Source organism: Lissotriton helveticus, chromosome 9, assembly GCF_964261635.1.
Source record: "Lissotriton helveticus chromosome 9, aLisHel1.1, whole genome shotgun sequence".
Classification (NCBI taxonomy): domain Eukaryota; kingdom Metazoa; phylum Chordata; class Amphibia; order Caudata; family Salamandridae; genus Lissotriton; species Lissotriton helveticus.
The window spans coordinates 694,543,784-694,559,050 of NC_136070.1; the positions used below are offsets into that span (position 1 = coordinate 694,543,784).

A 15,267-nucleotide genomic window follows, 5' to 3' on the forward strand; every position below is an offset into this window, starting at 1 on the left:
GTCTGCCGTTGGCATGCTGGCAGCGGCAACTCCTCCGCCTAGGCGGAGGAGCGTCACCCCACTGCTTTAAAGCAGTGCAAAGGAAAAATAAAATGATAATAACAGAACATTATGATCTTTTTTTTTTAGAATTGCAGTTGCAGGCAGGTTAGGTTAGGGCGGGGTGTGGCTGGGCTCCCGCGACGCAAGGGAGGAGGAGTGGTTACTACACCTTAAGTGCGCATGGTGGTTTGGCTGATCACCTGAGGCCGGCCAAACAGTCATGCTCACTTTGCATGTTCTCCACCAGGCTGTATTGTACGGCCTGGTGGAGAACATGCACAGCCCCCCAGTCCCTCTCTGAGCGCCGAACCTCGGCATTCAGGCCAATCACAACGTTGAGAGGCGGTGGCTGATGACGGCAACCAGCAGGTAAGTTATTTTTTCCCCTCCCCTAACAGCTTCACCACCACCTTACCCCGCCTCCATTCCCAACCAGCCGCCACTGCATGCTGGTGCAGTAGTGATTTTATCAAATAGTACTTATGTATTTACATTTTTTATTGCAAACGTTATCCATAAAAAGATATAACACGCATTTACAATGCAATGGTCTCGGCATTATTAAAGGTAGAGCTATTGGCACTGCTCATGACATTTTTTTTTTTTTAAATCTTAAATAAGTGGCATTGTTATTTACATTGCCAATAGCTTAATCGTTAAAATATTAAAGTGATTACTAATACCATAACATAATTATATGAGTTTGACAATATATTTGCACTTTAAGATGACTGGAGATGATTTGCTAGTAAACAAAATAAAGCATTCTGGGAGTTGTAGTCTTGGTTCAGTTCGATTCCACTAATTGGACCAGTACACAAAAAACACACACAATTTGTAAAACAGAAAGCTCATGACTGGCAAACAGCTGTAGGCAGTTAAATATGACAGCATTTGAACTAGGCCTGAATGGGTCCTACTTACTGTGACATAGTACTTACTGATTATGTCAAATATGGTAGGAGGAAGACGCTTGGCATCTGTGCACTGGTTGGTTTCTAATGGAATGTGTAAAGGTAGTTTACGGCCTAGAAATGGGGCAATCTGTCTTAATGCAGGTAATTAACAGAGTCCACAATCCACCGGTTTAGTTGTAAAAAATATATATATAATTTGGGTGAAGTGGGGACTTAACACCACTGGATCTTTGTGCACCTAACACGGTTGTGCCAGTGGGTAGCCACTGTGCCATGTGCCCTAATGAAAGGATAGGGGCCCATAGTCACTCTTTGGACTGTGAAATAGAGCATTAATCATGGTTCAGTGGGGTCCTTAGTGCTGCCTTAACACATGGGCACGCTGGGCAGTTACTTGGGGCCCCAGGAACACAGGGCCTTCCATGCAGACCAGAATTTAACACTAACTTTCTGGTAAACGGTTTTATTCTTGTGAGTGGGTGTGCAGGCTGGGCTCTGTGCACTGCTTTTCCCGGGGACTGTTATGCTGTTAGGACCTCCTGGTCCTTATACCTCTGAACCTGGTGCACTTGCACCTGCTGCACCAATAGAAAATACGCCCCTGCGCTGCACTATTGATAGTTCGGCCACGAGTACCATATTTACCCCTGAAGTTAATGCTTCTGCCCTGCCCCTACCTTCTCCAAACCTTCAAAGGACATGTGCCAGGTCTCTCCATACTTGTGTTATCTTCTATGCTGCGCGCTGTGCTGGTCTCCGAGAAGCGAGGCGGAGGGAGTCACTAACCACAGAAACAAAGGCCAGCCCGTCCCCTGTGCACAGAGAGGCGGTGCGAGGGGGAGGCTCTTCCACACACACACACATATAGAAGAAAGGGGGACGTCACATCCCCTTGACCCTCCAATCACCTCGGGCTCCCATTTGATTGTAAGGCGGCAAAGGCTTTAATCTCAGCCTAATTCGGCTGCTTTTGATGTGAGTTGCTGTGCCAGGCTGGGCGGGTTACAGCTCACACCGCACAGAGCAGAGGAGGAGCAGCACGGAGCGCAGCAGCAGCGCAGCAGTGTCAGCAGAGGGGACGGCGCACAGGCACAGGCGAGCATAGCAGAGCAGGAGGAGACACAGCCACAGAGAGGCTGCAGAAGCGCAGGGAGCTCCGAGCAGGCACAGGGCTCTGGGAAGGACCCGACAGAGAGCGCAGGAGCTGGGACGGGCGCTCTGCACAGACACTCGGGGCAGTGAACGGCGCTGTACAGAGACCGCGCTGAGATCCCTGGAGAGACGCCGTGCTTGCAGACCATTCCCTCAGACGCAGTGAGTCGGACCCGCAGAAATAAGAGTGCAGGAGCCTGGACAGCAGTCCCTGGCAATCGGAAAAGAGACTGCACGAGCTTGGAGAGGCTTTAAGACAGACACACATAGCATTAATAAAAATAGCCACCCACGGTTGATCGTACTCACCAATTGCAATAAAAGCAGCAGCAGTGATCTCCGGGCGCCCAGGGTACAGGAGGGTGGGGGACTGGGTAGAAGAGGCGGCGGCAGGGTCCTGCGGCATAAGACGATCGATCCTCACCTCACCGCAGACGATAAAAAATGGCGCCCGCCAGCTTCCGAATTTTTCGGATTCGGGGGCGTGGTTTTGCTGTTTTGAGTGACAGACAACGTCACTGTCTAAAGAACAGCAAAACTTAAACTCCCAAATCCAAAAAAGACGGGGCTAAATCGGAGTGACGCATCTCTCCTCCAATGGCTGGCCTCCGTTTAGGAAGCCAGCCAATGGAGGAGAGACAGGGCAGGGAGGCAGGTTCCAAAGCGCTACTAAGGGACATTAATTCTCCGACCCCAGACTGCGCAAGCGCAGCCTTTAGGTCCGAGACCTAAAAATCAGGGAGCAAGATAAACGTGGCCATCATATGCTTACAATAAAAATGTTAAATTGAAAAAACGTTCACTGATGTCTGTTTTACTAATGATCATTAAAAAAATAAACTACAAACCTTCTAGCTGTGCTGTGCATTTTACCATTATTTTCTGTGACTGTGAGAAGAAACAATAATTACCCTACCACAAACTCGGATTACAGGCAGCTACAATGTCACATAAGCACTTTATAACTTGAAAAGGCAGACTAGAAATAAATCACCATCTAACCGTGCACCAGAATTGTAGGCAAAACATGGAGCAGTTTTTTTTAAAGATAACATACATGAATACAATTTACAAAAACACATTTTGAAAGGGATTTATCACTGACGAGAAAGGAACTATTTTTAAGAGAATGTGAGAACAATGTGCACAAGCATTGTGTAGTCACTCAAAGTGAAGGTAGCAAAGGAGAAGCTTGAGGCAGGGGAGAGAAGAATACATTTTTTTCTTAAAGCACATCACATTTGACTAGAGGGGATAGCAGAAATGATAGACGAGCTAGAACGTGGAGAAGAGGGAGCAACTTAGAGCTCACGGGTGGCAGCTATTTGAGTTGGGAAGTAGCACACAAGGGAGTGAGCTAGAAAAAACACTCACTCCACTTGAATGCGGAACAAAAAAGAACTCATTGTAGTTCCATGAATGTAAGCTATAAGATTACAAGCCTGCCATTAAAACACACATTAAAGAAGCTTTGGTCAAGGTAAAGGACAAACACAAGCAAAACCTAATAAAATGTGGTAACCAATGTGCTGATCCAAAGCTCACTAAGCATATCGGTCTTGTCCACAATGTCTTCAACATCAGACTTGAAAAAACTGTCTTAAGCAAGACCTAAAAGGGCGTTTCCATTTCCGTGATTTTAGACTTATTCCGTTGGTATAAAGTAAGAAAATATCGTCTACCCGACTGCTGCCTCACATTAACTCAGTCAGTAAAAACCTTTTCTTTTTTTGGACCTTGTCTACCATGAAAAAGCTTTCTTGCAGGGTTTTAGAGTAATTGTTGTACTTTACATTTTAAGTAATTGAAATTCTTTAGTTACTGTTTTCCCCTTCACCTTACCGTTGTCCTTTCTTTGTCTCCACAGAAAGGCATCCCCATTGCTCAGTTCTGCAAGGAATTTAACGAGAAGACTAAAGACATCAAGGAGGGGATCCCGCTGCCAGTCAAGATTCATGTGAAGGTGAGAGCGTGTCATCTATTTTGAGACGAGGTTTACGAGAAGTGAGCGCTTGATGGGGTGTTAGGGAAGATATGGATATTCATCTGTGTGGGTTTTTAATTAACTAGGTAGGTTTCCACAGTGAGAGGAGTGCCTTGGAGTAGTGCTTCGTTCTTACTACAATGGAAATGTATAGGTCATTGGGGCTGAAATACAGATTGGTAAAAATTATATTGAAGGAAAAAACTTTTCAGTATGTAGTTGGGAAAGAAGTTCCACAGAACTTAATGGGCAAGACTGCTTTCTGGGTTGTAGTAAGGTTTTCGGAGAGTCTTGCAGCAAAACAAACAGGATGGACTCCCCAAAATCCACAAGCAAAGACTTCTAACATCGTTCACAAGTGAGCTAATGAAATAATCTTGGGCTAGCTCTGGGACAACCTGGGTTTATCATGGCGAAATTTTTTCATTAGATGATTTGGGAGTCATCACAAATATTACTCTAATATTGGGTTCTGATTACCTTACTAGAAAACGTGATAGCTCTGAAAGTGATTCCATAACAAGATTGGAGCAAGGGTGGATTACTCCAGTGTGATTAGAAGACCGAAAGATAGATTTTATTGCACAATTACTTAAAATCATTGCAATTCTTACAAAAACATATTAAAAACAAATTTCATCTACGGGAAGAGTGGTACACTTCGAGGTGGGCATTCTCCGAGTCCTTCAATCCCACCTGCAAGCAGTGTATGCTGTGGACCCCTCGGTCACTGAGACTTCGTACCTCCCCTGTTTGCAGGAATTGAACCTCCAGACCCTTTCGAGGGCTACGCTGGAAGAATTGGATAAAGCATTGACGCTGAGTGAGGTGCGGGCGGCAATGGCCAGCCTCCAGAGGGCTAAATCCCTGGGGAGTGATGGCTTCTCCCCGGAATTTTATCAAGCATTTGGGGATACCTTTGCCCGTCTCCTACTACAGGTGTATCTAGAGGCCTTCGGATGTGACGCCCTTCCGCCTAGTATGAACCAGGGCGAGATTTGCATGATCCTGAAGTCGGGGGGAGATAAGTGTGATCCGGCGGCGTACCGCCCCATCACGATGATAAACAAGGACGCGAAGATTTTGACCAAACTCTTAGCGGCCCGACTGGTGCCACACATGGCCCACCTGGTACACCCGGACCAATGTGGTTTTATCCCGGGGCGCAACACTGCCATGAACCTGCGGCGGTTGAATCACATCATACATGAAGTACGAGAATGGGAGGACCAGATGGTCATAGTGTCGATCGATCTAGCTAAAGCGTTCAACACCGTTGACTGGGGGTACCTGCTGGAGGTCCTCCGTGTGATGGGGATGGGCCCCAACTTCTGTTGTTGGGTCCGCATACTGTTTGGGGCCCCCGTGCCAGGGTGAGATGTGCCACGGTCGGAGGAATGGCGGTTGGGACAGGGGACGCGGCAGGTGAGTCCCCTCTCGCCGCTCCTCTTTGCACTGGCAATAGAGCCTTTGGCAGTTCGAGTCCGATCGGATATGGCGCAGTGGGGTATCCTAGTAGGTGACACTTAACGTGGTGTCCTTATACGCGGATGATGCCCTTTTTTATCTAACGGCCCGCGGGAATCGCTGCCCGTACTGCTGCAGCAACTAGACCGATTCGGGGAGGCTTCCGGACTGAGGATCAACCGTGGTAAGTCCTTGATCTTCTCTCTGACGGGTAACGGCGCTGGACCGCTAACGGACCTGCCGAGCCTTGGGCTGCGTTGGGAACAGGAGGCGTTCCGGTATCTCGCAATTCAGGTGGCCCCAACAGATGCACAGTTGGTAGCCTGGAACGTCGATAGGATTCTTACGTCCCTACAACAGTCTGTAACCTTTTGGAACACCCTGCCGCTCTCCCTTATGGGACGGCTAGCCGTCGCAAAGATGGTGATGCTCCCCAGGACGCTTTACGTCCTCCAGAACTCGTTGTGCCCTCTCCCCCCGTGAGTATTCCGCACACTTAACACGCTGCTCACGTCTTTACTTTGGGCAGGACGACGTAGCAGGGTTGCTCTACACACCATGGTCCGAAGCTGGGAGGAAGGCGGTCTGGAGGCGCCGAGGTTTGATTGGTACTACTACGCGGCACAACTACTGCCGGCAGTACGGTGGTTCGCGGACGCGGATAGTTGGGAGATGCAACTTTTGGCCGGTAGAGCAAATGAGAGGACGTTACAGGTCGCATTAATGAGGGGACGGGGAGTAGATGCGGCCCTACCGTATGTGGTACGCCACGCAGCCGGTGCCTGGCAGCGGTTCGTGGAGAGGATACTGAGATGGGTCCCCTTCCATAGGGAGCTGCCGGTGTGGATCCTGGCCCCTATAGTCGCCATGGAAGAGCACATGTCCTTTAGGGACTGGCGGACGGGAGGCTGTGAGACATTAGCTGACCTGTACCCTGGTGAGTCCTTTGTGTCTTTTGAAGAGGCTGAGGAGGCCTTTGGACCGGGAGGGGGGCAATATCTACACTACCGGGGCCTCCAAGAGGTGGTGAAAGCGGCCTGGCCCAAATTCCCAGAGGGGCCCCCGATTTCCCATACTCTGAACATCATTCTCTCCTGTGGGAGAGGTCGGAGGTTGATTTCCTTGCTCTATTCAGCCATGCGACAGGATTCAGCTCCGCCGGTCCAGCCCTCATGGGGGGCCTGGGAGACAGATCTTGGAGCCGCCTTGGACCAGGGGCAGCGCAAGCGTATAGGGAGCCTCACACGTAAGGTATCATGCAATGCACGGTTCAAGCTCACACACTTTAACTTTATGCACCGCACCTATCTGACTCCGGTTTCCTTGCAGCGTATTTCAGGGGATAGGGAGGACACCTGCCCCAGTTGTGGGGTGGAGGGGTGGGGTTCTTACACCTGGCCTGGGCCTGCGTATTAGTTAGGAGCTTCTGGACGGAAGTGGTGATACGTATAACCGCCACTATCGGCCTTCGGATAGACCTGAACCCGCTCCACTGTCTGCTGGCGCTGGTCCCTAAACCTAAGAAAAGGAACCTTTCTTATAAACTACTGCAGCTAATGTTGGTCCTGGCGCGACGTAGGGTGGCGATTACCTGGATGGGGCGGAGGGCTCCTGAGATCCCTGAATGGCTTAGAGATGTCCGGGAGTGGTCCCTGGCAGAGGAGACCCATATGCAGCGTACGCGTAGGGACGAGAAGCTGCAAGACGACCTACTTGCCTGGTGGGTCATGTGTAATATGGGGCTGCCCCTGAGTGACTCGGAGGGGACTAGTGAGGAACTATTCACGCCGGAGGGGTCGGGGACTGATGGGGAGGGGGAGGGGTGAGGGACTGCTAGAATTTGATATTGTGTAGAGTTCGGCTGCTTCCTCATGTTCATATTCATCTCCTGTTTATATTATGCTTCTCTCATTCCTCATAGACTCAGCTTGACCTGTGATACCTGTACCCTTTAGTGCCATAATGAGGTCATCGAACTGTATGCAAGTCTTTTATTTGATGCCAATGTTGTATAACCAAAAATAAAGTTAAAAAAAAAAATCATTCTTCACTGAAAAGAGTTTGTGTCCAGCGTGGCTGAAATTTTTAGTGATCTTCAGGAAGAATAGATTTTATTGCAGACAAAAGATTTGCAGGGGGGCAGGATTTTACAAATGCATATAATGTAGATTAAAGTTTCTTCCCCTTTGCCGCAAAAACTGCACTGACAGGGCGTGTCTTCCTTATACCTCTGGCCATACTTATATGCCATCATGGGGATTAGACCAAAACGTACTCTCATTAAATGGTGTTTCACTGAAGGCTTCATGGCAGATGTTAAATAGTGCGGTAGGGTTTTACTATCGTAAAGTTTTGATGCTTAGCTGCCATGGAAATTTTTCTTCACTGCTAGGGAATCATGTTCAGCTGACAAGATCTTTGCTTGTTTGGTTAATAGTTTTGCGGCCACACCTATGGATAACAAACTTGACCAAATGTTGTGGGCTTCCAGTGCATTCAAACAGCGTGTTAAAAATGTACTTCAAGGGGATTTTGAGTTGTTTAACAGAGACTAGATGTAGCTCTTTAATGTGAGGTCACCGGCCTTTTTAGTTTTTAAGCAGTAGGCTATAAATCTTGCTTTCATGACCCAGTGTTGAGATGGCAGGCTAAATCTGGGCATGAAAGGTCCAGTTGGGTAGATGGAACACTCTGCGGAAACAGGCTGACTGCGCTCTATCTAGCCATGTGAACATTTTATCTTTAAAGGTCAGTGCACCATAGGCTACTGTTGGTAAAAATTTGGCACCCATCACACAAATTGACAGCGAGAAATCCAGAGTATTCAGGGCTTTCCTTATTCTTAAAGAAGCTCCCCTCTAGGCAGTAGGCAACTCCCTGCATTGCTGCAATATGGGGTACCGATTTTCCTCTGTGGTCTATGCAGACTCCCAGGTACTTATATGTGGCCACTACCTCAATACCTATTCCTTCGATGTACCAGAAGCGTTTTCTTTCTCTTTGTTTTGATACTATCATCAGCTTTTTTTTGGCAATCTTGATCGTTAAAGCGTTTATATTACAGTACGAGGCCAATGAGACAAAAAGCCTCTGGAGGTCCACCGGGGTTTGGTTGAGGAAAATCGTGTCATCTGCGTATTGCATTGATTGGATTTTTGTAGATGCGATTTTAGGTGGAAATGCTCGAGTGAGAGCTGTAGGAAGGTGGATATCTGACTATGGTTACCCCCAAACTTTTTGCCTGGTGTTTAGCTGGTTTTTGACATAGTTGGCCTGGGATCCTGCTATTCAGGGCCCCAGGCTAATTGCTCTCTCCTTAAAATGGACTCCATGTACCTTAGGTACATACACAATTGGAATTGGCTCACCTTATTGGCCCCTGTAACAGTGTACCCAGGTACCCAGGGCATAGGTGCTTCCAAGGCCTACCAGTGGCTGCAGCATGTATTATGCCACCCCTGGCCTGGCCTCCATATTTTGACACAACTGGCTGATCACTCAGCTGGGGTAAGTCGGTGTAACCACCCCTTACTTAGGTGTAGTATGCCTATACCTAACCTAAAATGGACACATATGTTCCTATCAGTCACTCCTATGGAAGGCCTCATCAATCCTGGAGGCAGAGTGCTTGGAAATATGTGAGATGGTGCTCTGGCATGAGCTGAGCCTGTCTGCAGCTTTCGGAACCATGTCCTTTAGCTGTTTCATGATATTGCCATACCATATACTCTTAAGTGCATTATGAACCTCGCGGTTAAATGCTATCTTGGGTTTGGCTTTATCAAAACATGTCGAGTAAGGTGTCATACGAATTGAAATACTACCCCCTCGCCAGTTCTGGCGACGGGGGTAGCATTCCACCCTTCTAGAGGGACACGACATGTACCTAGCCTGAAACCCGGTTAAAGTTAAACAGAGCCTTAGCATCCCAAAATGGATGCTGCCACCACAGACACAAGTCTGACCTCCTGCTGCTGGGAGTCCTTCCAGCGAGGGCAGCTTGGACAAAGGGTTTCCTGCCTGGGGAGGTGCTAGCACCACTCCAGACAGGATTTTGTGTATTGGGTAGGACAGGGCTGAATAGAATCAGACATGCCTGGGGCGCACAAGGTGTCCCTGTGCATAGGCCAGTTCAAACCGGTGCTGGGGCTTTCCAGCCCCAGTCCTGGCGCGAAACTGGACAAAGGAAAGGGGGTGTAACCACCCCCCTTCCTGGTTCCACCCAGAGGAGGGACCTAGTAGGTGATCCGGCCCCCCCCAGATTCGAATAAGAGTGGGAGCTGTGTCCTGAGACTTCAGATCATCCTGAATCAACTTGAAATACAGAAGAAGACTGGACTTCGACATTCTGCTGCACAGAAGACGAAGAGAATCTCCCTTGTGGCCAAGGAGTGACCACCCTGTGAACACAGGCACCAACCAGCAACTCAACGTCTGCTTTGCCGCCGCCTCCCGCCGGAGCCCGAGCCCAGAGCCTGACAAGACCCAGACTCCCAGACTTCTCACAGCCCGATCCACAGTCCCTGTAAAGAAGGGACCCGTGGAGGCACCGAGAGACGTGGGACCGGACCTCTTGGAAGACCCCCGACACGCTGACTGCGCAGCATCAGAGGCACCCTCAACGCTGTGCTTTGGGGTTTGAGAAGCCCCAACCTCGAGCAGCCCTTGCACCGAAGATCAGCCCCCCAGCCTCTCCACGATCTGCGTGGGGCCCTTTTGCACTGTGCCACTCGACGCGCCATCCCGTCCACTTGCCACGTGGCTAGTGGCCATCTTGGCGACGAAACCTTCAACTTACACTGCGGGTCTGGTTGCTCCAGACTTGCCCTCGCTCCTGTAAAAAGGAGCCCCTGCTCTGACCTTGCTGGTCTGAGTAACAAGCCTTTTTCGATTCCTGCGTGGCTTGCATTAGCCAAGGCCTGTTTGCTCCAATCAAGTTGCCGACACCGCCAACAGCGAGAAGCCTGTGTGGGACAGCTCGTGACCGACTCCTGGACGTCCTCGACCCCTCGTGTCCACGTGGCTGCAGAGAGAAGCTACACGACATCACCTGTTTGCACCCGACATTGCCTGGTTCCAATCTGGTTCCACGGTAGTCACTGGCTAGTGACTTTGAACATTGTCCCCTCTGCTTTCAGGTCGTCACCTCTTCAGATCCACCCTTGGGTCCACCGGAACTCCAGCTCCAAGCACCATCGACCTGCGTGACGAAACCCGACACTACTTCGACCCTATGCACCCGCTTCCTGTGGGTGAGGTAACTCAGCTCCGCCAGTGTTCCCACACTGGTACACACCTCTAGTGTCTGTGTCTAAAGTTTCATCCTTCTAGGTCACTCGGAAGGTTCCTTTTTAACTAACTTTGTAACTTTTACGCACCATTGACATTGCATTGGTAAAGCGTGCACTTTCCGCACTGCACCCGAGTCCCGCGGGCCTTTCCCGACTCCTTCACTGCTAGTCCCGAACAGCTCCAGCGATTCCCCAGGCCCTAGGCCTCTTCACTTTCCCCATAGTGGTTCTATTTTAGTATATGGTTTAGGTGGCCCCTAGGGCTCATCCATAATTGTGCAACTTTTGTGTATTTAAACTGTGTTTTGTTTTAACGCATTTGCTTCTGTGCTCATAAAGAGTATCAGGGATATTTGTAGAAATAAATCTATATATATTTTCAATATATATCTGTGTGGTGTCCTTTCATTTGGTATTCAAGGGATTGTGTATGGTAAAACAGCTTGCTTCACATGCCTTTACAGAGTTTAGCCTAAGACTGCTTAGTCCATGCTACCCCTAGGATAGCTTGTCTATAAGGTTGACTTTACAACCTGCACCATAAGGGTTGCTTGGCATGGTACAAGGTGATCACTACAACTAGTGAGCATCATATACCAGGCCAACTTCTCACAAGAGCCAGCCACTCGGGCACGTCTGCTAGGTACAGACTGAAAAGTAGTGTGGCCAGTATGCACCCTTGCTTTTACGCCTCTGTTGGTCATGATTTTATTAGTCGTTGACCATACAGAAGAAACTCTTATTTTTACCCAGGTATCCCTGCACAGAGCGATGAGAGCATTTAATAGGGATTGCGGGATGCCCCAATTATTTAATCTTTCCCACAATCTGGGGCGGACAAAGCTGTTGAAAACGGTTTGGAAGTTGTTGAACCCCAGATACAGAGACTTTCCTTTTGTGGTGAGCATGCCCTCGATCAAGTGAGCTAGACAGATCAGGTTGTCTTCGGTGTGACAGTCCTTTTGAAAGCTGGTTTGTGTGTATGGGATCAATTCGCGGTCTTTCACCCAGGTGGTCAATTCTTGTAGTAAAATACTTGCATAGCCCTTCCCTTCAACGTCAAGGAGAGCGATCATCTGGAAATTTTCAGGGCTGCGACTGGAGCCTTTTTTATGAATAGGAACTAGGAAAGAACCTCTCCAGGAGTCAGGAATTGACCTGCCCATTCTGCTTACATAGGGGGGCCAAGAGTAAAGCCCACTTGTGCGTCAAGGCTTTGTACACCTTCGTCGGTATGCCATTAGGGCCGGGTGCCCCTCTGCGGCTCATTTTATTATCAATATGTACGACTTGGGTTGGTGTTATGTTGATGGTGGGCTCCGGTCCTGGATGAAAGTTGATATGCTCTGGTGGCCAGTCCGATTCTTGTTAGTGGGCTCTATGTAGAGTGTTTCAATGTGAGCCTCTCACTCGGCAGGAGCAATGTTTGTTACAATTGATGATTGGGATGGTCTGGCACATTTGTTAACCCACCTCCAGAATCTCCTTTGATCCTTTGATTTTATTATTCCGTGAGCAGTTACCCAGAAGTGGTTTTCTTTCATCCTCTAATAGGTGAATCTTGCTTTCCTGTACTCCTTGTGAGTAATCGATACCTTCTCATGGAGGGATTTGTATTCGACTTCATCATAGGTGCGCCTACGCAGCAGGTTATTCAATTTACGTTTTATTTTCACTATGATTTGCTTGTTTTTCGTAAAGTATTGGGTTTTTGTTGTGGCGTTGTTTGGCCCTTTGATTGTCTTTATGACTAGGTTTTCTCTTAGGTCACCCACTGCCATTTCCCATGATGTTACAGTCAATTGGTCGTCGCGCTCTTGTATCAATTTATCTAGGAAATGGTCCTCCCTCTTATCAATCACATCCTGGTGGTACAAGGTCTACCATATTTTTCTTACTGGTACTAAGTTGTCTTCTTTCCCAATCAGCTGGGTTGCTGGTTGGAGGCACTGGGAGAGGGACAATTTGCATGTAAGAAGGACACAATCGCTTACCGGCGAAGGAGTTGCCGCAAATTCTGATTAGAAGACAACCTAATGATTTAATTCAATTACTCCGTGAAGACTTTGGGGCATTTTCTTTGATTGCCATTTTTCATTCCAGATTTCTAAACATAGAATTTAATTAGACTTTGGTATGGGTTGGAAAACAGAGCGTGAAAGCCTTGATCCTGCTAACTCCTATCACCATGGGGACAATGAATATGCCCGAATGTTGCACGCGATAAAACGACCTGCGGGTCAGTGGTGTTGGATGAGTGATGGTTTTGTGGTTTTAAAGTATGTTTACGAGGAGTTGAAGATAAATCTGGGTAAGGGGTTAATGGCGAGAGAAGACATGAGTGTCCGGGTTGTGTGCACTTAGTGTGAAAATCTGGGGTACTTACAATGTGCTGGGCTAAAGTATGGAGTACCTGAGGCACATCTAGGTTGTTCAGTTGGTGCAGTCAAAGTGTCTGGGACATGTGCTGCTCATGTGTCAGTGTTTGTGCTTTGTGTGTCACAAAACGTCGGTGTTTAGGGTGCATGAAGTATGCTGGTGGATGCGCTGGTGGTGAAGCTTGCATGACTTGTGTATGGGTCATTTGAGGCTCACAGGGTAACTGACTGGGTAGCATCTGCCGTGCAGAGTAACAGTCTTGGGTGTGTGAGGAAGTATATCAGGGATTTGAGGCATGTGGTCATTGTTCTTCTTTTTTTAAAATTTCAAATACTTTTATTGAGTTATTTACAAGGTACAGTATACAGGGGTGCAAGTTACGGTCCCCTGGGGGGGGGAGGAAATAGCCTTCAAACAGTTATATGGCGGTAGGGTTACATACGGCTTTTTACGACGGCGTGCATATTACAATCGTGTGCCCCGTGTGTGGTGTTACCGGTGGCTGGGGTTTGCCCCTAGGTGACTTAGAAAGGAAAGTGAGAGAGGAAAGAGTAGATGCGGAAAGAGGACGGGGGAACACTAGTGAGCGTTTTGTTGACTTTGGCCAGGCTTCCCCACCTGCCGGTCATGGGCGAGTTGTGCCGTTAGATAGTAGGGGAGATGCACAGGCCCACAAATCAGCAAAAAACCTAGGAGTAATTATTGACGACCAACTCTCCATGCAAGAGTACGTCAGGGCTACATGTAGTAAATACTTTGGCACTCTTAAGCTGCTGAGAAGAATGTTTAAATGGATTCCAACAGCCTGGTGAAAACCATAGCAGTAGGCCCTATTAACAAGTAGGCTGGACTATGGTAATGCATTTTTTGTTGGAATGGTTGATTACCTCTTCACAAGATTGCAGATGATCCAAAATGCTGCAGCCAAGCTAATCTGTAACACAGATCGGTTTGGATCTGATTCCGCCTGCTTAGCCTCCTAGCACTGGTGGCGATGTGAAAGCGGGCAAACTTTAAACTATTATGCTATGTGCATATAGTTTTGGACAGTGAAGGCCCTGATATACTACAAGCCAGAGTGGAATTCTATAAACCCACCCGTGTCTTGAGACCTCGTGATATGGCCCTAACTAAAACCAAGCGAATAAGGAAAGTGAGAACTGGGGGCCACTCCTTTTCGTATTTGGCCGCTGCTCAATGGAATTCTCTTCCTTTGGAGATTCAACTCATTGAGAATTATAACAGGGTTAGAAAGAACTTGACAACCTGGCTATTTCCGGGCTAATGAATGATGTATCTTGTTCAGTGCAATCTCTCAGTGGTTAGGTCAGGCAACAATTTGGCGTTGTGACATCCCTTTGGGGATAGGTGTTGCGCTTTAGGTATATGTATGTATATATATATATATATATATATATATATTCACTGAAAAAACCATAGGTTTCAGGAGTTATATAGTTAGGAATTCGTTTTTAAAAAACCTTTGAAATTCACTCAAAAAACTATAAGTTTTAGTGGTGTTATAGTTAGCTGGACATTTTACTCATACAAAACCAATGAAATTGCTCCTATATAGTTAGTTGTACTAACTATATTTCGCGCACCCGCAATCCACTGCTGATGATGTCACATATTAGATCATTCATGACATGGTCAGTGACATCAAAGGTTTTTTTAAATGCTAATTCCTAACTATATAAGGCCTGAAACCTATGGTTTTTTCCAGTGAATTTCAAAGGTTTTTTAAATGCTAATTCCTAACTATATAGGGCCTGAAACCTATGGTTTTTTCAGTGAATTTCAAAGGTTTTTTAAATGCTAATTCCTAACTATATAAGGCCTGAAACCTATGGTTTTTTCAGTGTTTTTTTGTTTTAAAAATTGATTGGTTAACTGGCTTATTAAGTGTATCTTAGTGAATACATATATTAGCGAGTAATGTTTAAATATTTAAATATATGCATGAGTGATGTAATATGTGACGTCATCAGCAGTGCATTGCAGACGTGCAAGTTATAGTGAGTCCAACTAACTA

The 15,267-nt window shown here is 47.5% G+C and overlaps 1 protein-coding gene across 1 annotated transcript in view; it reads left to right on the top strand.

Moving 5' to 3' along the window:
• Positions 1-15,267, top strand: part of MRPL11 (mitochondrial ribosomal protein L11) — an 821,503-nt gene that overhangs the window by 599,760 nt on the left and 206,476 nt on the right. The window contains exon 3 of the mRNA XM_078660798.1: positions 3,979-4,074. Within this exon, the coding sequence (XP_078516924.1) occupies positions 3,979-4,074 (96 nt within the window). The remainder of the gene's footprint in view (positions 1-3,978; positions 4,075-15,267) is intronic.